This window comes from Camelus dromedarius, chromosome 20, assembly GCF_036321535.1.
Source record: "Camelus dromedarius isolate mCamDro1 chromosome 20, mCamDro1.pat, whole genome shotgun sequence".
Lineage (NCBI taxonomy): Eukaryota > Metazoa > Chordata > Mammalia > Artiodactyla > Camelidae > Camelus > Camelus dromedarius.
The window spans coordinates 26,470,250-26,487,838 of record NC_087455.1 but is presented as its reverse complement, the minus strand read 5'-3'; the positions used below and the strand labels follow the sequence as shown (position 1 = coordinate 26,487,838).

General features: G+C 36.9%; 1 protein-coding gene across 4 annotated transcripts in view; it reads left to right on the top strand.

Annotated features, from left to right (window-relative positions):
* ZFPM2 (zinc finger protein, FOG family member 2) overlaps nt 1–17,589 on the top strand; it is a 428,417-nt gene that overhangs the window by 212,191 nt on the left and 198,637 nt on the right. For all 4 annotated transcript variants that reach the window (XM_031439479.2, XM_031439478.2, XM_064476900.1 and 1 more), the window contains one exon: nt 732–850. In XM_031439479.2, the coding sequence (XP_031295339.1) occupies nt 732–850 (119 nt within the window). The remainder of the gene's footprint in view (nt 1–731; nt 851–17,589) is intronic.

The window sequence follows — 17,589 nt, the reverse complement described above, 5'->3', positions numbered from 1 at the left end:
GTTTATTTTTTCAAATAGAAATTATCCCAAAGATTTAAATAACTGTATTATAACATATGAAAATGTATGTATATGTTAAGGGACACTTTTAATAAAAAATTTATTCAAAAATGTAGTTGATTTACAGTGTTAGTTTCAGGTGTACAGCAAAGTGATTCATACACGCATATATATTTTTTCTTTTCAGATTCTTTTCCATTATATGTTATTATAAGAAATTGAATATAGTGCCCTGTGCTATATAGTAATTCCTTGTTGTTTACCTATTTTGTAAATAGTTCCTTTTTGACATCATAATAGATGTTTGACTAATAAGGTATCTATCTTTAATTGTAATTTTTTAGTTACATTGGTGATCAAATGTAAGAATTTTAACTCTAAGTCATTGTCCTAATGTTTCTTGCCTATTTGTTTTGGCATTGGATCAATATTTTTTGAGGATGTGTTATCGTTTCTGGTTCTTAAGGACCTACTAAATAGAACTGACTTCAGTAGACGTCATGTATGAAAAGGTGCAAGAAAGAAGTTGGACTAAATACGAATACAAATATAAGGACAAGTTTTATCATCTCAGGATAACAAGATCGGTTATTTTTCAGATGAACATAACTAATTCTCTTTATATGAATCCTGAGAATGTTGTGCGTGTAAGCAGACACACGAGAAGAGGCAGCTGTTGGTAATGTGCAAGTGAATGTACTCTAAACATCGCTTGTGTTCATTGTCTGCAGGAGAGCTGGAGGTGTTTCAGAAAGACGGGGAACGGAAAATTCAGAGTCGGCAGCAACTTCCAGTGGGAACCACCTGGGGGCCGTTTGCGGGGAAGATGGACCTGAATAATAATTCCTTGGTATGTGAACGTTCTGAGATGGTTGACTCTTAATACTTTGTCACAGCTCAGAAATTATCTCTGCTTGCTTCCCAGAGAAATCACTAAAAATAAGTTTGTTTTTTTCTTTTTCATGGACCACAAAACCAGGATATTTTCCAAGTGGTTTGTCTCTGACAGTAATATACACAGAATTTAGAAGGAAACAGGTTAATCATACTAAATGGTTGTTTAGTAAGGTGATTTATAAGGTTGTTTCTTTATCTGCTTAGCCAGACTAATATTGCTCATATTTAATAATATATACAAGTGCTCTTATTTTTAAGATGATGTAAATTAATTGTCATATATTACAGGTTTACATGACAAACAAGGAATAAACAACCTTGTTATTCCTTGGTAACATTATTAGTACCTTGAAGAATGAGAATGAATGATGAGCATTGTCATTTTTGTTGCTAACTTTTTTGTAAAAATTCTGAGATCATAAAGTCTGCCTCTAGGTCAGATTGTCTGGACAACTGATTGATTAGATGTTTTGAAAAGTAATGGAACGATGGAATGTTTGATTACATTTAAACTTTATTTCTAAACTGAATATGTTAGTTTCTTTCCTAGTGCAGCTGTAGCAAATTACCACAAACTTTGTGGCTTAAAACAACACAAATTCATCATCTTACAGCCTAAAATGAATCTCTCTGGGCTGAAATCAAAGTGTCTGCAGGGCTGAGTTTTTTTTTTCCTGGAGCTTCTAGGGGAGAATCCGTTTTCTTTGGCTTTTCCGGCTTCTCGAGGCTGTTCACAACCTTTGGCTCTCTTCCATCTTGATTCTGTCTCTGACTCTGTCTCGCTTTTCCACGTTTGGGAACCCTTGTTATTACACTGGGTCCCCCTGGGTGATCTAGGCTGCTCTTCCTATTTTAAGGTCAGCTTATTAGCAACGTTAATTCTGTCTCCTTTCTTAATTCCTTTTTGCATGTAAGGTAACATTTACAAATTCCAGGGATCAGGGTATTAGGACCTCTCCTATTATAAGTGATAATACAGGTGATAAAAACCTGGGGATAGAAATGTTTTATAGTCTTTAGGAGATCCAGAAATTATGTATATGAAACAGAAGTCCTTCTCTCTAGATGTCATTTATGTCTGAAGAGTTTCATGCCTGCTAAATGACTCTGTCTACACTGTGCGGACATAAAACCTCCCAGAGGGTTTTTGACAAATGTACTCAACTCAGCAGTGTCACTTTCCTTTTTCCATTTATTACATGAAAGAAATTTCTTCTTGAAGTTATTACATGAGAGAAACTGGTATATGTGGCTCTCTGCTTATTCAGGTGCCACGTGGGTGAGACAGAGCTTACTGATTTAAGGAGAAGTAATGATTGGAATGAGAAGAAACATTTGTGTCATCAAACTGTCAAACAACATGAGATTCTGGAGTGTGCTTTTTATATCCTGAGTCCACGTGTTTATCCATAAAGGGCTGAAGTAGGTGATTTCACGTTGATATCAAACAGGTTGATAGACCAGGATAAACACTTAATCTGGGCAGTTTAATTTGTGGTGGTCCCGTGCACCTACTTCAAAAAGGGTCTGAGATGGGATTCCACAAATGTGGCAGGCCTTGGTTGGTTAAGTTGTATTAGTGGACGGTCCTATTGATCCTTTGATAGGGCAGTATTAGCTATACTGATTTCTCCAGTATCAGCCATACGGATTTCTCAAGCAAAGTCAAGAGGAAGACTGGCTAACCAGCCACTGTTTAATTAAATGCTTTAAATGCTGTTCAAAGCCCATTTCATCTGGGAGTTTCTGCTGGTTCTCTAGCACTGCTTTAAGAATGTTTTAGGCAATGAGATATTTATCCTATTTATCACTGGGTATCAGATACCAACACAACCTTCAGTCATTTCTCTGATATGTCTTCAAAAGTGTGCTGCCACTGAAGTGGCAGCTATTGTTGAAGTACGAAATGCAGATTTCCCCCTTTATTAAATCAAATTAATATCTCTATGAAAATGTAATTTTTGATTAATCTGTATATTATCATCTATATATGTAGCGTGATGCTTTTTATACATTTTAGCATATACTAAATTGTGATGTGTGGAAAGTAAACTTATTGGTAGAAGTTTAATTTTTCAGTGAAATAATTTCCTATTTTTTTAAGACAGATGATATCATTTGGTGTTTTTTTTTTTTCATATTTTTGTTTCCTACTCTACAGCTATTTTATGTCATACTTAATATCTTTTGAAGGATTCAATTTATAGATACGAAGTTTTTGGTATTTGTGATAATATTTGAAGTGAATGAATACTTTTTAGGTTATCAAAAACCAGTCATGGGAAAATACATTTTTTAATAGAAAATAATATTAATAGCCTGGTTTTCTTCTTTTGTCTTAGGATTTAGATATTTGATTCATGTTATTTCCTTAAACTGTACCATTTTGCTCTATTTTAAAACTTAGTGGCTTAGCTAAAATATACTTTAAAAAGATATTTCTTTGGCAATAGCATTCTCTTTCAGAACTGACTTTTGATCTTCTGTCATTCAATACAGCTAGTACTACTGCTGCCACTGCTGGCACCACTGAAGAACGGTTGGCTAAGTTGCTTTGCTCACTCATTCTTTTCTAGACACTGGAGAACTGGAAATGGATTAGTTCCTTTACTCCTCAGAACCAACCTGCGAACTTGGTTCTATTTGAAATTGTATTTTATGGATAAGAAAATTAAAACTCAGGTCTTTGGATTCTAGCTTCTGCATTTTTAAAGACCGGGTCACACTGCCTTCCTTCTCAGTAGCATCAGTAACACGATTTGCGTGTGATAAAATTGTTAGGGATTTCTTCACAGGAATTCTGAATTTATAAAAATCTCTGGGAGGAAATAGGCAATGCTTAGAGGCAGGGACTTTTCTTTCTTACTTTGGGCAAAATATTTGTTATGTAACTTTTATACACTCATGACTGAGGAGTTATGAGTTACTTCAAAGACTTCCACAATTTTATTACCTCTGTATAATTTGGGCAGTACTTTAATATATATTTTATACCATGAAGGTAAACTTTCTTTATCATAAAGTATGTAGCCTACTAACCCTTCCTTACCTGACCTGGAATCAGGTTTGGAATTAGCACACTTTTTTAAATTGCTCATTCACCAACCAATGTAGTGTTACTCCGTTCAGACTCGTGGTGTTGTCTCAGGAGATCCAGCACACTAATTAATCCAACACAGTAATTAATTGAGTCACCATGCCAGATGTCAAATCCTTTTTATATCTTTCAAGTTCTCATCTTGAAATGCATTAGCAATATGCCACCTTCTGCAGGAAGCCTTTGCAGACCAGGCGTTTGGATGGATATAGCACATTTCAAGAAACATAGGCTGTTTAGAAACACCGCACAAATTGATTTGACAGAAAGTTTTTCTTTTGGAATCATATAACGTGCTGAACATAGAAATAAATACCCTTTTGCCCACACCTCATTATCTTGTTTTATGCTTTAATGGCTTAGGGCCAGCTAGGGGTTAAAGTGCATTACCAGTTTTATATCTCATTTAGTTCTTACATAAGCTTATGAGAAGATAATATCCTTTTTTCCTCCTTTGTTACGGAGGAGGAAACTTTGGGAAATTGAATGACTGGCCTGAGATCAACTCAGTTTGACTTGAGAATCCATGTTGCAATCAAAATACTGTCTTAGAAATTTTATCTGTAATACAGGGGTAACAATACTACCTAGCTTATCAGGTTCTTGTGAAGATTGAATGAGGTGGCGTACACAAGTTACCAACCACTATTAACTACTGCTACTGTTCAGTCACCTGTAAAAATGGGTCCATTAAAATCTATCAAATTTAAAAGTGAAAAGATACTCCAAATTAATTAACAAAGCTATAGACCTTTGGTGTTTGGGGATTTTACATGCCTAAATTTAACTATTTTCCAAGGACACTGTATTAGGATTCCTCAGAAAAACAGAATAGGGTGTGTGTGTGTGTGTGTGTGTGTGTGTGTGTGTGTTTATGTGCATGGGTGTATGTGTATGGAGAAAGAGAGAGAATGAGGCATAGAGATATTTATTATAAGAAATTGGCTCGCATGATCATGGAGCTGGCTGGTCATAATCTGCAGTGTAGGGCAGCAGGCTGGAGATCCAGAATAGTTGATGGTGTAAATGAAGTTTGTTATATGGGGAGGCCAATCTTTTTGTCCTATTCAGGCTTTTGACTGATTGGGTGAGACCCATCCACATTATGGAGGGCAGTCTGTTTTACCCAGAGTTTCCTGATTCAAATGTTAATCTCATCCAAAACACCCTCCAAGTTGATACACAAAATTAACCACCTCAGAATCCAAAGATCAGTGGTAATTGTAAGTTTCAGTTTTTTCAGCATAGTCTTACACCCCTGAATGAATTGTTAGCCAGTGAGTGAGCCTGACTTTATTTCCAACATCCTCCCTCTATGCCAAGGAATAACTTACATTAAGGGCTGTCATGGTGACACAAATTTCATGTTTTTGAGAATCTTACAAATTTTATTCATTGAAAATGTCAAAGAACTATTGACAAGGAAGGGATTTCAAAAATCACTTTAAATCGTGATTAATATCTGTTTTGGAAGTGTTTTACCCTTTCTATGTTTCCATGTTGTGCCTTTGAAGTTCTCCCATTTTCTCCTGAGGACAGAGATTTTTATAATATGCTACACCTCTGTTATGGTAGCACATGGTAAATGCTTAATAATGATCAAACAACACTGTTTATTTGTAAGGTTAGGTATCTATAGCATTAATGACATTTTCCCTGTCTCTCTTTTGAATATATCAGCTGTCAGTAGCTAACTAGTCTTATTCATCCAACTGCTGGAATCACGCGACGTGCATACTTAATTAAGTAGAACATAAATAGAAAGTCCCAGGTTACTTACTACATAATAGTACACTCATTACAATCTGTTAAATTCAACAAACAAAATTTGATAGAGAAATCTCATTTTATAGATGCCATTCAATCAGAATAGTGCCTTGTTTTATTTTCCCGTGGGATATTTGTGATGTTGAACTCTACAAAAAGGAAATGCACATGCAGAGTACAGTAGACAATATTTCATTAAATTAATAATGATACACACATGAAATTGCAACTTAAATTTTTTAAGATAGTTATCATCATAGAAATGTGGTTAAGGAAAGACTTAGAGGTTCCTGATTCACATCATAGGGCAATATTAGAATTATTAGATGCCTATTTCTCCCCTTCTAGTTCTAACTCTTCCAGTACCAGTCTCCAAGCTCATTCATTGCCAGAGTCTTCAAGCTTCACATTGTACACATCCTGGGGCAAACATGTCCCTATTCATATGTCTCTAGCATTCACCTGTGTTGTCAAAGGCTGCTTAGTGGAAACATCTCTGACTTTCTATTCAAGGAATTTTTTTTCCAGCGTCAGGAGCAAACTTACACAAGCCAGGCAAGCTGGAGGTACTGGAGAATTAATGTTTCCAGAAGTAATCCTTAACCAATAATGGACAGAAGTTGGTGGATAAATACCCCTGGTTCCTCACCTGTCCATTAGGATATGAGAAATGTTCCTCATGGTGTCTTAGAGTTTGCCAGTGAAATTGAGCTCCAGTGAGCTTTATAACACACCCTTTATGGGATTCCTTTTCTTTTCTGCTTCCTTTTCTACACCTATATTGAATTTTTCTGAGATCACCTCCCTAATAAACTACTTACACTGAATCAGTCTCAGGGTAACCTTCTGGGGAAGCCATACCAAGAGAGATTCTTAAGATATATAATGAAGTAAATTGGAAAGTAATATCCAAATTATTGTTGAGATTCTAGAGGACATAGATTTTTAAAAATCTTTATTATTCAATTTTGGATCACTGCCCTTGGCGCATAAGAAATATTCAATAAGTGCTCCTTAAAATAAAAATCTGATCTATTTGAATTTCCGTACCATGAGCAATCTGACTGACTCCACCTATATCCTCCCATCTTCACCATCTCAATGATATAATTTATAATTTTGCTGGGGATGAATTTTTATTGGGTCTTATACTTATTTTCATTGATGCTGACATTGTGAATGATATCCTCCTTTTTAATATTCATTCTAATCTGGGCTCAGGACTACCATACTTTCCTACTTCTCATGTCTCTCTGGGTCTTGGCTCTTTTGAATTTAACTGTGAGTGTTTCCCAAAACACTCTGGCCTTTCTTCTCTTCTCCCTCTGTTCCCAGTGCCTCAGGGAGCTTAGCCACTTGCAAAGCTTCAGCTACTAATTTACAAATGACATTTAAATTAAAAAATCTCTAACCTTGGCTTTTTACCCTTTCTCTAATAGCATATTTCAACTGTTTTACAAGCCTTTTCCACTGACTTCCTCTAACTAAACAGTCACAAGGAGAGTTTATTACCATATATTGTCTCTGTTCTTCTTGACTTTACTCCTAAGACCCCGCCTCGCCTTTCCTGCCTCTGCAGGAAGTTCGCTCTACGAGTTATTCCATGTTTTCCCCATTTCTGCTCCTCCCTCTCTCATATCTCAAATGTCCCTTTATTTACATAGTCACACACACACACGCACACACCCTCTCCTTTATTGCCTGTAACTAATACCCTTGTTTTTGTCTTCCACTCAGAGCCAAACATCTTCCAAGACTCTCCTTTTCAGCTCTAGACACCAAGTGCCATAACTCGTGCTTTCTTCATGTCTGTTCTCTTCTTTCTGTTCCTACCACCACTGCTTTAGGTGAAGCCTCCATCGTTTCTCCCTTATTATCACAGTATTCTCCCAACTGTACTTTCTGCCTTCCTTCTTGTCTCCTTTTTCTTTACCCAAATCACAGTGCATCCTAAAAGCAAAACCAATCACTCGTGTGTTTAAAATCATCCTAAAGGGCACAAGAGAACCCAAACTTTGGGGGAAAGGACCTTCATGATCTCACTTCCTCGGCTCTTAGCCCCTTTCCACCCTCTGTGTAGGTTTCAGTCAACCTCAACTCCACGCAGTGCTCCGAATGTACTCTCTTCTTACGCCTCTGTGCGTTTATTTGGCCGTGCTGTTTTATCATCCTAGAGAGCCCTGTGCTCCCCGCTCCTGCCCCACTTTACCACACTAACTCCAATTCTTACTGCACAATTCAGCCCAAGGTCACCCCAAAGTGGCCCTTCCAGTCTGGAAAAGGTATCCACTCCTCAAGTGGGTATTCCATGATCTTTGGGTTTACTAGGATGAGTGCATTTATCACGTAATTTCAAGTCTACAGGTCTACCCCTCCTCCTGCAGACTCTATGCTCCTTATTTATCTTCTATCTTTGTACCTTTCTTACCTGGAACAATGTCTGATTTTATAGCGAGGGCTCAATAAATAACCTTTAAAGAATGAGTCAGTTCATCCTTTCCCATAACTTTTCTCTAAAAATCAGTGTATGATGCACCTCTCTCTTTATTCAAGATTCTTGTTTTCTCCCTGAGGTTTTATACCCGTTTTCCTGTATCTTCTGAGGCCTTACTTCTGCCCAACTTAGCAACACGGTAACCACAGTTAATGCCATCTTGTACCTGTTTTATTTGTCTGTATATTTATGTTTGTTCTTAATCTCATTTGCGTATAATATACAATACCATAGGGCAGAATAACTGCATCTATTTCTTCAGTTTTTTACCTGATAAAAAGATATGCCCATGAGGGCTTCTTGGTAAATTTGACTAAATTCAGTATAAGATTTGCAACCCTTTGAGGCAGTTAAAGAGGAAGAGGTGGTGAGCCCTTGAGGCAATTCTGGTTTGTTTATAACAGAATCAGTTTAGATCCCTCGCTATGACATGGGTGAAGGCCAAGAAGGTGTTCTGCTCCACCATGCTTTCTGTGAAGCCTCATCCAGCATCGCACTTTGCAGTGACAAACCATCTGGGAAATTCCATCTGTCTCTGCTTGGAAACTGAGGTGGCAGTCGCCCACTGTGAGCAATTTTCTATTAACTTCTTGGATAAGATCAGTCAGATTTATACTGAATTGATGGGAACCGAAAGAGCAGGGTTGTTCCAAGAGAAGACAAATGTACTGATTCCTCTAATTGGGCTTAAGCCAGTTTCATTCACAGGTGCCCTTAGGTTCTGGTAGTGCAAGGACTTATAACCTTTTTAATTGTCCCCTGTTCCTCTTGGGAAATGTGGGTGAAATTCATTATTGATGGAGATTGCCGATTTGTCCCTTAGGGAGGCCAAGATCCTGGCTTCTCATATACTCTGTCTGCCATGTGGAGAATTAATGGAAGCTGCGTGGACAGGGAAGCTACTCCAAGAAGACATGAGGCAAGACATTTAGTGCAGCAGAGCCCTGGAAAATGGTGTATTGGTCTAGTTTCTAGAGTTAGAGTAGGCTTTTGTTTGTTTTTTGTTTGTTTGTTTGTGGAAGAAGGAAGTGCTCAGGAAGAGGCAAGAGACAGTTACGGAGTCCCAAGTTAGTAAAAAGCATCCTGTAGAATTTTAATCAGAAAGGAAGAAACCAAACACCAAAGAATTCTTTCACAATCCAATTCTGTAGAAGCAAACCAGCAAGGCCAATTACATACGGATCTGAAAGAGAAGGGACTTATTGTATTATAATGTTGGCAGAGTGATTTTGGCAGTGGCTGCAATTATACTGTAATATGGAAAATCATGTTGAAATGAAAACGTAAATTGTGCCTTTCCTGATAATTTGTATCTGCCTCCAGAAAATACACTTATTATGTGTAGCTAGTTTGACTTCTAATCTCAATCTCCCTTTAATTTGTTTTTTCTTGTGATGGTAAAGTCTTTCCAGGTTCTTTACGTTTGGACTTGGAGTTGACAGGTAGGAACACAGAGACACAATTCCTTGCCATATATAGATTAGTCTTACTTATGTGCCTAGCCTACTTGCCTGTGCCTGAGATTTGAACACATTTTTGCCTTTGAGTTGTGATACATGGCTTAAACTATTTACCTATATGTACTTAGGCCAAGTTAGAATAAACAAAAAGCATCTTTTTTTGTCTTCACAATTATTCATTGTTCCTTTTTTTCTAGAACTCCAAGGAGAAATTTTATTGAAGGTGATCGTCTCACGGAGTTATTGAAACGACTCTGTGATATGCTATTAATTGAATCAGCCTAGAAGGAGTGGTTGATCATAGATAGCATCGTTTAACGTAATCAAAGTTGCTCTACTAAGAGGAGTATGTGTATAAGGTTGAAGAGACTAATGAGTAGCACTGCCTTTTCCACAGGGTGTAGGCGTGAGCAGTGAGTCTGCTACTGGCTTGTAGATGCAGATGCTCTTTGTGCAGGTGCACCTGTCTGTGGATCCTTTTTCACACTTCAGGGTCTCTTAGGGGATGGAGATAGAGTCTCTGCTCCCCTAGAGGAGTCTGTCAGATTCTTGGGTGGTGAGGAGGGAGTGATTTGCAAAATATAATTCTGTTGTTCTCACAACACAAACTATAGAATATAAAGCTCAAAAAGTATTTTTGGCTAGAAGAGAAGTTAAAATGAGAAAGCATGATAGGGAGCACTTGCTTATTAAACAGTTGACCCAACGTGTGTCTATTATTTGCTGATATACCTGGCATGACTTTTGAAGTCTTTCTCCTTGACTATTTTGAAGCCATCCCACAACTCTTTTTTTAAAATAGTTGGTTTGGCGTAGACACTTACCTGTTACTTGCGTGGTTATAATATTGTCCCAGTGTTACGAGGATTTAGCAGTGATGTCAGCTAGGCATAATAATTAGTATATTCAGTGACTTGGAGATGATAACTTTGAAAGAATGGACGTAAGTGCTATTTTGTATTCCTTCTGTTTGATCTTAAAAATCAATATTACTTAGGCATAACCCTTTAAATATAAAATATTGGACTCATAAAATATCAGGCTCTGTTTTTAAACTCTTAATTTAGGTAGTCCTAGGACACCATTAATCAAATATCATAACTTAACCTTAGCCCTCAGTTGTCATTATCAAATCTTTAGTCTCATGTGAGGTTTTCGTAGTGCAGGCAAGTTTTTGAGTATGACCCTGTCCAAGCCACTCCCACAAGGCTCTGTGTGATTTCCAGAGGCAATAATTCTTACATATATTTATATGAGACAAATAAAACAATATTTCTAAAATGTTTTTGTAAACTTGTAAAATTATTTGAGAAACTCTTTTGGAGATGAATGTCTCTTTTCCTTGTTAATTTAAGTATTGAATTTAAAGTCATTATTATGCACTTAATTTATATCATTTTGTTCATAAAATCTTTTGGCCTAGCTTAACAAAATCATGGTTTCTTGATTCTAATAATTTGTATGTCATTTGTACCATTTTGTATATGTTAGATCTCTTTCTACTTGAAAGGTCCGGAACTCAGAGTCAAGCATAGAGTTATGTGTGTTAGCCTTGTGGTTTTCTCATACTCTATTTTCTCACAGTCAGAAATATGAGCACAACTTATCTATGTGTCTTTAGTACAGTGCTTCACACAGGCTGGATTCAAAAAGTGACAAGCAGGGCTGAGGTGTCATCTGAAGGCTCAGTGTGGGGAAGATCTGCTTGGCAACTCACTAGCATGGCTGTTGACTCAGGTCCTTGTCTCCTGGGCCTCTCCATAGAGCAGCTCACAGCATGGTGACTGGCTTCTCTCTGAGCAAGCAAATGAGAGAGCAAAAGAAGGAGCCCAAGTCGGAAGCCACAGTGCTTTGGCAACCTCATCTTGGAAGTGACAACCCATCACTTTTGCTGAATTCTGTTCATCAGAATTGAGTCACTGGGTCTAGCCCACCCTGAAGGGAAGGGGACTTCAGAAGAGCTTGAAACCAAAGGCTGTGTTCACTGGGTGCCATCCCAGAGGCTGTTTACCACTCAAAGTAGTTTGCCTAAGTATTTACCTGGCCTCTGGATAAAGGACTTTCAACTAATAGTAGCAATAGGAGAATCACAAAAGAAAATCCAATTACTCTGAATAGAAAAGACTAAATCGTACGTTACAAAGCACCATAATTGAAATCAAAGTTTAACTGATAAGTAGAAGATATTTGTGAAAATGTGATACATTTTATTCTTATTTTTGAAGGTAAATAAGGTTTTCCACATAGAAGGTCATAAGTAACTTCTTGATTAATTTGCTTAGAAATTGTGAGGATAGAGAAAGATGAATTAAAATATATGAAAGATGAGTGATAACAAAATCTAGTGGGAATTAGGAACCACAAGCAGTTTGCTGAGTATTCCTTCTCCTTCTGTAATTTTGAGAAACATGTACTAACACATTGTAAAGGTCAGAAACGGGGGAAACAGCACAGGAAAGAGCCCGTGATATGGTCAGAGTGGCCTGATTCTAGTCCCAACTGTTATTACCCAAAGTGGATGTGCTATCTTGGGTAATCATACCTGCTCTCAGTTTCCTCATTTATAAAATGGAGGTTATTATACCAACCCAACATCTTGAGAGTTGCTGTAAAATTATATAAAATTATATGCATTTAGTCACTTCGAAAAATATACAGATTGTTATACAAACCTAGATTACTTTTTATTATGCCTGTGAATAGAAAGCAGATTATTCTTTCCTTTATTTCTCCAAGCAGTGCCTGCAGCCTTTTCTCTTCTGTCCCTTCTCTGAACATATTTAAAAAGCACTTTTGGTTTTCCTTGTACACACACATCTTCATACATAGGTGCACACGTGTATTTATATACACACAAACACACACATGCTTGTTGATTAGCTAGCATCAGTATTCCAAGAGCTCATGGCCTAGAGAAGTGCAAGGTATGTACTTAGAGCATTTATCATCTAAGTAGACAATCACCATAGAAGCGGAGAAAAAACATATGTTTTTAGGATGAGAAAGAAAGGTTAAGTGGTCAAACTGCTTTTTGAATTCTCCTGGCTCCATTGTGTTTTCTTTTTGTAAGGCGTTATTCTTCAGAAAGCATTTCTCAGGTATGTGATTGAGGATTTCAGACAATTGGAAAAGTAATTTACCCTGTCCGACTCACTTTTGAGTTAGGTTTGTATTTTAAAATGTTAACTCAATTCTTTCATTATTTATGGCATTTTAGAGCTCAGTAGAGAAGGGAGTGAATAAGGCAGTCATAATGCAGACAGTGATGCACCATAAAATATGAAGAAATCGGGACAGAGTTTGGAAGAGCAAAGGCAATTCACACGCCTCAAGTTTTAGTTTTTATTAAGACATTGAACAAATACCATTTGTTTCTCATTACCCTACGTATGAGCATTGTCCTGTGGACAGGAGCACCAAGGGTCCCTTGGGTCTAATACTAATCTCGGTTGGGGCATTACCACCGTGCATCTTAAAGTCACTGCTACTCCTGCACATGTAGGATATTAGTCCATGGAAGGTGCTCAGTGATGTCCGCATGTGCATCTCAGATAAGCATCAGGGTCCAAGTACAGTTGAATATAAAGTATCTACAAGAAAAGAAAAAAGATAGCATTTGCCTCCATCAAAGAAGTTCAGAGGTGGTGAAAAGAGAGAATGCATCCTTTATCTGAATATTTTCAGCAGGGAACATAGTTGGTTTTATAATTATTGCATTCCTTCAAGACACTGTGAAAATGGGGACTCTTCAGAGGAAGCAGGAGTGCTGCGCGTCTCTGCGGACGCTCCAGGAGGAGAGGGTCAAGGGGAGAGGAGTGCACAAGGAACGTCAACCTGAGGTCCGCTCCGTTACTTCATTAATCAAGTGGAGGCATTCTGAGAAATGTTTCCCTTTGGTTGCAGCCATCTATTTTTTGGTGTTAATCTGCGCCCTGTGGCAGGGTTTTGTGAAGGGAAACAATGAGCAGTTGGAGCACTCCCCTCCCCAGTTGCTGTCGCCCCTGTCAGAAGGCTGCGAGGATGATGCAGGTCTGTATTATCCTGATAAGGAAAAGAGGATTCAGAATGGCTTTGGAGAGAATTTGTGGGAGTAGAGTGTGCCGTTTTGGACTAGACGAGCTATGGGATATGGCAGAGGCCCTTAGTGGGATCCTAAGGGTTCAGTGCCAAACCTTCTGCTACTTCTTGGAGATTTTCTAATGGAATATTTTGATGGTGAAATTCTGTGACTGTCAGAGGGGCTGAGGTTCAAGATGCTGTTTTAAGTTGTTTGTTCCATAAGCTATGATTAGTCAATCCAGGTCAAAAAAACAAAAAAGAAAAACAAAACAAAACAAACCTCAAGAAATCTCCCCAAGTATGTACAGAGGTCACTTTTAACCTGCTCACAATGAGTTTCCGAGCCATCTTCATCACAAGCTCTGTGCACATGGCCAATACGTTTTATGTACTCTTGGTTCCTATTTTATGGCTGGATGAAATATGAAACCATCTTTTCTAATGCTGATTCCATTTTGGCAGGTCTTTGGATCCACATATGTTTCAATTAAGCTGTTTTGGAGCCTAATGCACCTTTGTTATTTATTGAGATTTTGGGGTTTTTGAGGGAAGGGGATAAATGTGCTGTCTTCACTCTAGATTTTTTAAAAAATACACATTAAATGTTTTCCCCAAATATTCATATGGCCAAGAGAATTCTAATGAACTTTGGAAACTGATCTGCTGTTCCCAGCTAAAATAAAGTCATTCTTACCCATGAAGGAAAAAAAAATTAAAGACAACCGAAGCGCCAACAAATTAGAACTAGCATTTTACAGCACACCACAACAATAAAAAACAGGGAGCAGTTAGTGAATGGGGCCAGAAAAGTTGGCATCCGGTAACCGGCTGTTATCTTTAAGCATCTTTAGGCTTACGGATGCTGCTGGATTTACTTTCATTCATTGCAGTGTTATTCTGGCATGTTATAAATAAACATACAGGCATAAAGAGTCAAAAACAAAGTGGTTGTCAGAGGGGTGAATGATAGAGGATGACCTCACATACCACGGAGAGTAGGCCGCTCCGTGAGGCAGCCAGTCCCCTAGAGGTGAAGTGCACCCCCTGTGCTGAGGCCTGGCTGATGGAGGGAAACTCCCTCTTCAGCTTTAATCTCTTTTGTTTTGTTGAGTTTAACTCAGGCTCTTAACTTTTGTTTAAAGGAATGTCCGTATGTAAATATGAAGAAAGATAAACCAGAAGGAAAGTGACATATTTACTAGTGTCATTTCAAAGCACAGCTTTTTCTTCCTCAAAAAGCTCTGGAAGGATAGGTGTACTGGGATAATAATAGTTGTGCTTTGCGTTTGTGAAGAGCCTTTGGATTTTTTTATATGGTCATTTATTTTTATTTGAGGTTAATCATTAAATAAACTTGCTGGAAAGGGCACAATCTAAACTTTTGGCCATTGGTTACCTAAGGGGCTGGATAAAACAGCAGAGAATGACCCATTTTAATTTATCACCCTAACTAATCCCCCACCAAATTGTGTGCTTTCCAAGCAGTGTGTTACTTTTATCTCTTTATAGTTATTTAATATTTTCTTGTATGAGAGGGTAGTGGGATAATTATTTTTATTATTTCTTAACTCATTTAACAGTTTTCCCCTGCTGTTAACTACTCACAACTGAATGACTAAAATCTGTTTCTTTCTCTAATATTAGATATATTGTGCTAGCATCTTTTTTAAAAACCTTTATTTTATTGAGTTATAGTTGGTTTACAATCTTGTGTCAATTTCTGCGCTAGACATCTTGAAGGAAAACTTGACCCAGTGTTTATTACATATATGCTATTAAGTCAGGAACTCTGCTAAGAAGTGAGGTTACAGAAATCTGAATTCTCACCAAACAGAATTACTTCTTGTATGAGTAATTAAATATAACTGAATTATATCCATATGTGTTTATATTTCTTATTTATATATTGCTTTTTATTTATAAGTTGCTTATTAAAGCAATTTGTATATTGCTTTATGCAAACCTAATACACATAAAAATATTCACACATACTCGGCCATGCACACAGACATGCACACATACACACACAATAAATGGTTGATTTTTAAGCCAACAAATGATATTAGTATTTTCATTTTACTTTGTTTAACTCAACTTTCCTAAATAAAATAATCTCACAAAATAAAGCAAACCTCTATTCTTTAAAGAGTTACACAAACTTAATATTTTTCCTATCACATATTAGACAACATTATAAATGTTGATAATGTTTCTAACATTATTTTTCTCATAATTTCATTATTTTATCTCATGGCAAAACACACAATTGCCAAATTATCCTAAGGACATTTTAAGTATCCCAGTAGGTAACTGAGAACAAGTATAGAGCATTTTCGGTGTATAAATCTGGAGCATGAAAAAGATGTTAATATAAAATTTTTGGTCACCTGGAGAGATAGGAAGACCCAATTTTGTTAGTGGCAACTGTAGTAAGAAAAGAAAAAGAAAATGTGAGAAATGAAAAAACAGGCAAGCAATAAAATGCAAGGTTCTCTCGTAATATTTGATTTTCTGTAAGTTTTCACTTCTCCTTATTCTGTATTCTCCATGAGCCTGAATTATTGAGAGCTGTCCATAACCTTCATCGAGACGACATCATAAATGTTTTGTGATTATACAAAATTCAGACAACTTTATTAGAGGTTTGAATTGTAGTTCCATTTTCATTGTTTATCTTTAAACTTAAGAAATAGAGTGGTTTGGTAGCAATATTATTATTATGAAGCATTGCTAATATTTGCTGCAGAACTTACATACCACCACTCACATTGTAGAACAAAAGGGTATTCAGTCATGTATTGTTTTGAATACGTTCTTGGCCGCTGAAGCCTTTGAAAAGACAAGCAAGTCATCATCCCCTTTCAGCTGGTTTGACAGCATCCAAAGGATCAAGGAGCCTGCTCTTTCTGCTGCATCTCCTCAGGAGTTCTCCAGCTATCTTTTGCTGGTACACATGCAGTTACCTTAAAGTTGAAAGGAAGGCAAATCAGTAGAAACAAGAAAAGTACAATCCATTTTAGCGAATGAGTTACTACAATCTAGCTCTCACTTACCTTACTTTACTATCTTGTTTTACCCTAGTTTTTCCCTGAAATGCATTGTAGTAGGAGCTGAATATTTTTTACCCTTAAATAATACAGAGTGTTCACAATGTGTATAGCACTTAAAAGTTTCTCAGTAATTTGCTTCCATTTTGCAGATGTGACATCTCAAAATCTACATAATCCATGTTGACTAACTATGAAATAATAGAATAAAAAAATTTTTTTAACTAGTGAACCTAACATGATGAAAGTATTGGCTTCCACAAGCATTTCACCTGGATATTAATATTAATACTCTGTTGGTAACAGGGAAGTGCTCTCCCCATCAGAGTATCTGAGAATAAAGCAAAATACCCCTGTGAAGTAACGGAATGTTCACTAGAGTTGCTTAAGTTGACACTGAGTTTCTTTATTATGCTTTATGAAGAATGCTACATATTGAATGCAACTGAATATACTAGAAACCTGGTGAAAGAGATGTAACTTCATAACCCCACAAGCATTAGTTGCATTTTTATAGTTTCTGCTGATATTTATAATGCTCTTTATGCCATTAAAATCTGATCCTAAATCAGGATGAACTTTGTTATTACTCTGTGTGTTTTTATTTATGAGATGGTAGGTAAGTCTTCTTTAAAATATTTTCTGTTAACCATACATTAAAAGAAATATAATACTTCTGAAATAGCTAAAGAAAAGAAAGGGTTTTTAATGACAATATATTTAAAGGTGCTACAGATTTTTAAAAAGCACCTGTATTTCTGTCAAATT